Genomic DNA, 6,006 nt, shown 5'->3' with positions numbered 1-6,006 from the left:
CAGGACACAGGTCACAGGTCATTCTCAGCACAAAATGGCGCCTCGTAGAAAAATTTAGATCGATCCCCAGCGCCCAACCCCACCACCCGCTGAGGAGAGGGCACGAGAGGCGGTGTACGCCTCATTTGCATATACAAAAACCAACGAATTTCGTTGGCTGCGATCGGCTTGGCCCGCGCTAGGCCGAGCCCCCATTGGTCGTTCTCCACTGCTCCCACCCCCTTGGCAATCCCTTCTCCGTCAAGGATTGGCCCGTGCGAGCCTCGTGACGCCGGTCCACGATTGCGCGTCCCTATTGGCCGGAGTGCCTTCCATCATCCGTTTAAACCCCCCAAGTCCCGCCTCCTCTCGCCCCGCCCAGGCTCCCAAGCCGACCGTTAGTCGCGTGCGCGATTTCCTGGGCGTCAGGGCGCGCGCGCGTACTGGGCAGTGGTGGCGTCTCATTCAAACAGCCCAATCAACGGTCGCGTCGCCTCTTGCATCCCTTTCCTCTCTGCTTCCCCGTCTCAGCCCTTCCGTTCTCTAGGGCCCCCTCCTCGACCCCTGCGCGCCCCTATTGGCCGACCCGCCTTGTGCCCCCCTCCCCAACTTCTCCCGCTTCTGCCCTCTGCTTGCGGGAAAGGTGCAAACGCGCTGAACGCCGAGGATCGTGCGCGCTGACGTCACGGGTCGAGGCGCGGCGCTCCGAGGCCGCAGCGGGGCGGGGCCTGCGGGTGGCTATAAAAGGGCGGGGGTGCGCGCGCCGCCGGCTCAGTGCGGCCGGGCACCCGGGGCGGTGGGAGCTTTGGGCGCTGTTCGCTGCGTGTTTCGGAAGCAGCCGGGAGCGGAGCGGGGCCGCCGGTGCCTCGCTAGGGCCGCAACGTCAGTAGTTGGGCCCCCCGCCCCGGCCGGCGGCCCGGAGAACGCAGGAAGGGGGCCGGGGGGACCCGCCCCCGGCCGGCCGCAGTCATGGTGAGCGCGGCAGCCAGGCCCGGGAGGGGCTGTCGTGGGCCCCCCTGGAGGAGGAGGCGGGGTCTCAGGAGCTTCGCGCCGGCGGCCTAGCGGCTTGGAGGGCCTGTGCGGGGGTCCTGGGCCGGGGATGGGCCCAAGGGCCTTCGTGGAGGCGGGGCGGGAGGGGAAGGCCCGGCTGAGCCCTGAGGAGAGTTGCGGGCTTTGTGGCCCGCCCGTGGGTGTTACGAGAGTAAGGACGCTCCGCCGCCATCCCCAGACCAGAGTTGGGGTTTCCAGGATGGTTTTGCCAAGGTTAGATGGGGAAGGGGACCAGGCCTGGCCTCTGCCGACCCGGAACCATCGGTGGCCCATGTGGGGCTACAGCGGGCTTTGGGGGCTTCTGGGGAAGGTGGAGCCATCCGCAAGCCCGCTCGGAGATCTGCCCCCATTTCTGGTGGGAGATCAGCCTGGCACCGCTGCCTAAAGCATCCTGGGTGAGGGGTCTGGGAACCCAGGCATGATTGACAGCCTGGGACTGCAGAGTCAAGACCAGGGCGGCCACCCTATCCTGGATCCGGGCTCTGCTGGCCACTCACTGTCTTCTCTCCGGTGACCAGAACTCCAACGTGGAGAACCTGCCCCCCCACATCATCCGCCTGGTATACAAGGAGGTGACAACGCTGACCGCTGACCCGCCAGATGGCATCAAGGTTTTTCCCAACGAGGAGGACCTCACAGACTTGCAGGTCACCATCGAGGGCCCTGGTGAGTGTGAGAACCAAAGAGGAAGAGGCACGCCTTCTAGATTCCTCGTCATCCTTAGATCAAGAATAGGAAGCTCTCATTATAAGCTGGACTGCCAGGCGCTGGGGACGCAGTGGTAGACGGGACAGCACACCTCTTAGCCTCATGGTGCTTGCAGGCTGCAGGGCAGGACACTACAGATGACAATTAATTGTGTATAATTTTCCTGTAAATGTGAGGAAATCCTGGTTGCCCAGAGGGCATATAATGGGGACCTTCCCTGGGTTTGGGGTGAGGCTGTCATCTACGTTCCCTCAGGTAGGAATTCCGTGGGAGTGGGAAGAGGGTGCCAGGCGGTGGGAATAGCATCAGCAAAGACCTGGAGGATGGGCCACACTGTCTCAGACCCTGTCTTGCTGTGAGTGTCAGGGACATAGCAGAGAACAAGGCAGAGCAGCGTTCAGGGAGATGACAGTAGTGACTGAATGCTTACACTGAGACTGTTGAATCACGCGGTGATTTAGCGTATTCCATATGCACTATGTTTCTGCTACTCGTTCAGGGTGTTAGAAGAGCGTTTAATGAAGAACCTAGTCCCGAGTGGGGACGGGGGTGGGGGGGTGGTCAGGGAAAACTTCCTGAGATGGTGACACGCCCCGATGGGTTGGGGCATTGAAAGTCCCCAAAGGCAGGTGTAATGTAGGAACAGAAAGAAAGAAGAAGGCTGGGGAAGCTTTTAGGAAATAGATTTTCTGGGACTCATGGGCCTCTGTAAGGAGTTTGGACAGGGAGCCATTGGTAGGTTTAAAGCAGGTGTGATGGGTCACTGCAGAGTTCCCTTGGACTTCCGTGGGGACAAAGGGAGGGTAGAAACAGGAGGCTGGGCAGGAAGCCACCGACCACTGCTGGCATCCGGTCCAGCTGGACATGGAGCTGGGGTCAGATCCAGGAGGGGACCTGGAGGTCGGCTGCCCAGGCTGCTGATGGGTGGGATGTGGGGGGACTGGGGCCGGAGGACCAGCCATGGGTTTGGAATGGCTCCAGGGTTCCTTGACTGAGCAAGTGGGTGAATGAGAGCCCTGTTTACTGTGGCGGGGAGACAGAACAGTCCCATCAGTCACCCACGAGGCTTGCAAGTAGTTGTTTTTCCAAGAAGACAAGTAGGTGTGCGTGTCTGTGCGTCTTGGGAGGGGTACACAACTGGGGCCTTCCTGTGGGAGAGAAGAGGCATCCAGGGCTTGGTAGCAACACAAGTCAGGGGGTTAGCTCGAGGGGGTTGGGGGGGTTCCTGCAGCCCCCCGGGAACCCAGCCCTGTCCTGCTCTCAAGAACCCCCCAGTCTGGTGGAGGAGGCAGCAGGGCACTTGCCTCACAGCCACACCATGGAGACCATGCTTTGGAGTTTTGTGGGGTACCTAGGAGTGCTGAGCCTCTTGACCCAATTTCCCCTCTCTGCATTCCAGAGGGGACCCCATACGCTGGAGGCCTCTTCCGCATGAAACTCCTGCTGGGGAAGGACTTTCCTGCCTCCCCACCTAAGGGCTACTTCTTGACCAAGATCTTCCACCCCAATGTGGGCGCCAACGGTGAGATCTGTGTCAACGTGCTCAAGAGGGACTGGGCAGCTGAGCTGGGCATCCGGCATGTGCTGCTGGTGAGTTCTGGGCTGGACCGGGTCCGCCTCCCTCCTGGACATCCCAGGGAGCCCCCGTGTGTTGTTTCTTTCTTAAAATGAACTGTGAAGTGATTGGGGGCTACCGTGTAAAAATCCAGGTTTCCAGTTTTTCTGGGAAATCCTGGAAGGATTGGCAGTGCCGGGCCCAGGCACCTGTGCCTTGGGACGAGGGATGGGTTCATCTAGCAGGTCAGTTTTCTGACAGTTACAAGTCAAGCATCTGGTTAGGAGCTTTTAAGATAGAATTCATGGGATCAAAATTCACTGCTCTAAAATGAACAGGTCCTTGGTTTTTCACAGGTCCTTGTTTTTCGGTAGTCACGGAGCTTACTTCCACACCCGTCATCACTGTCATTCCAGAGTATTTTCATAGACCAGTGTTTCTCAACCACGTGTGATTTTGCCCCCGCCCCCCCCCCAGACATTTTTAATTATCACAGCTGGGAGTGCTACGTCCTCTGGTGGGTGGAGACCAGGGGTGCTGCTCCACACCCTGCAGCACAGGGACGGCACCCACAGAGTGAGGGGCCTGGTGTCACTGAAGCCCAGGTGGAGACATCGTGGACTGTACCCATGCCCCAGGGTGCCCACCAGCCACTTGAAGCATTTAGGTCGTCTGCTTCCTCCCCACTCTTCTCACAAGTTAAAAAAAAAAAAAAAAAAAACCTTGGCTTTTTTTTTAACTGAATTTCTAACAAGCCCCTGGGGCAGATGGTAGGCAGGATGGAGAACTGGGGTTTCCTGCAGGGCACAGGGGAGGGCTGAGCTCCAAGGAAACCCCAAACCTTTCCCTCCTCTCCCTGTGGTGACAGTGGTGTCAGGGGACATGAGAGATGAGCTCACAGAGTAACTCCAAGTGGCCCCCATGATCCCCAGAGCCCGCAGTGCAGGGTGTGTGTCCGGCTCAGCAATGAGGGAGCTGCGGGAAGGGCAGCCAGGCCTCCCGTGGCGGGGTGCAGTGGTCAGAATTGAGGAGCCATCAGGTCCCTGGTCATCATCAGTGATGTCTGCTGGGCAGGTGCTTTGCGTGTGTCACCACAGCCCCAGTTTACAGGCAAGAGAGGGCATGTCACCTGCTCAAGGCCAGGCATGTTCTGGGTTCTCTTTTAGAGTGACAGCGGAGGTGCGGCAGACATCATGGCTTAGGGGCCACCGCTGGTTGGTGCAGACCCATGTCAGGATCCACCAGGGCTGCTGGTCTCACCTCTGGGATGTGGAGTTTGTGCCTTCTCGGCCTCAGTTTACCCTCAGTTAAATCTGGCCCATGAAGGGGCATGGAGGACTCGCCCCCTTCCTGGACCGCCCTCTGGATGTCCCTCAGGCACCAGTCCCCCTTATGTCTTGGAGCCTTTCTCTTGGGTGTGGTCCGCCCAGCCAGTCTGTGGCTCTGCACTTGGATTCCTATTTAAACCAGGCCCAGATGTGAGTTCCTACAGTCCCCCTCACTTCTTGAGTGGCCTTGGGCACATCCCTCTCCCCCCAGTCCCAGTCTCACCACTGGTGCAGTGGGCCTGCGTGGGTGACACTGAGCACAGATGAAGGATGCAGCTGTGATCTGGACCATGTCCCATGTGGGGACACGGTGTTGGGAGCAGAGGCCACAACGCTGGCCGTGGGAGGGTTGGGGGCCCGTGGGTGGCCTGGCCCCTGACCCTGGGCCCTCTCCCCACAGACCATCAAGTGCCTGCTGATCCACCCTAACCCCGAGTCTGCCCTCAACGAGGAGGCGGGCCGCCTGCTCCTGGAGAACTACGAGGAGTACGCCGCCCGCGCCCGCCTGCTCACCGAGATCCACGGCGGCGCCGGCGGGCCCAGCGGCCGGAGGCCTGAGGCCGGCCGGGCCGTGGCCGGTGCGGCTGCGGCCTCCTCCACTGACCCTGTGGCCCCCGGAGGCCCAGGAGGGGCTGAGGGTCCCATGGCCAAGAAGCACGCGGGCGAGCGGGATAAGAAGCTGGCGGCCAAGAGAAAGACGGACAAGAAGCGGGCACTGCGGCGGCTGTAGCGGGCTTTTCTCCTTCCCCACCTGACCCCCAACTCTGTCTCTAAGTTATTTAAATTATGGCTGGGGTGGGGGAGGGCGTGGGGCACTGGGACCTGGATTTGTTTTTCTAAATAAAGTTGGAAAAGCAGCTGCTGTGCCTTGCAGATGCCCCAGGACCCTCCTCAGCCATGCTGGCTCCCGGCAGTTGGCACCACCATCTGCGCCCTGGTCCATGTGTCGACCGCAGCACTGGGTCTGCCCCAGCTCACCAGGCCCGCTGTCGGAGGTCTGGGGCCACCTCTGTCTGAGCTGTGGCGGTGGGGGAGTGTCTGGAGTCACATTTCCAGTGGGGGTAGGAAGCAGGTGGGCCTAGGGCCTGCTCTGATGGCTGCCACCCTCGTTCTCTCCCGAAACAAGCAGGCGTTGGCTTGGCAGTGTCCCTTCCTGCCCCGAATGCCAGGTGACAAGTGTGAGGAGCCTGGCTCTTGCCTTGTCTGTCTGTCCTGGACAGGTGAACTTCTGCTCCCTCATGGCACCCAATCCAGCTGTGGCCTCAAGATTGGTTTTTTCTCTGGGCAACAAAGCATCTCCCATGTGTATTTCTGGGTACCACCACAAACCCCAGGCCTAAAACGACACCCATCCCACAGCTTCTGTTGGCGGGCAGTGTGGGCGCG

At 60.4% G+C, this 6,006-nt stretch overlaps 1 protein-coding gene across 1 annotated transcript; it reads left to right on the top strand.

Moving 5' to 3' along the window:
* The first annotated feature begins 417 nt into the window (after positions 1-417).
* Positions 418-5,477, top strand: UBE2S (ubiquitin conjugating enzyme E2 S). The gene is made up of 4 exons (XM_014856682.3): positions 418-951; positions 1,548-1,695; positions 3,137-3,327; positions 5,021-5,477. The coding sequence occupies exons 1-4, from the start codon at positions 949-951 to the stop codon at positions 5,348-5,350; spliced, it is 672 nt and encodes a 223-aa protein (XP_014712168.2). The 5' UTR covers positions 418-948; the 3' UTR covers positions 5,351-5,477.
* The last annotated feature ends 529 nt before the right edge of the window (positions 5,478-6,006 follow it).

This window comes from Equus asinus, chromosome 26 (genome assembly GCF_041296235.1).
Source record: "Equus asinus isolate D_3611 breed Donkey chromosome 26, EquAss-T2T_v2, whole genome shotgun sequence".
Lineage (NCBI taxonomy): Eukaryota > Metazoa > Chordata > Mammalia > Perissodactyla > Equidae > Equus > Equus asinus.
The sequence above is the reverse complement of the archived record's forward strand: the minus strand, read 5'-3'. Positions and strand labels throughout refer to the sequence as shown.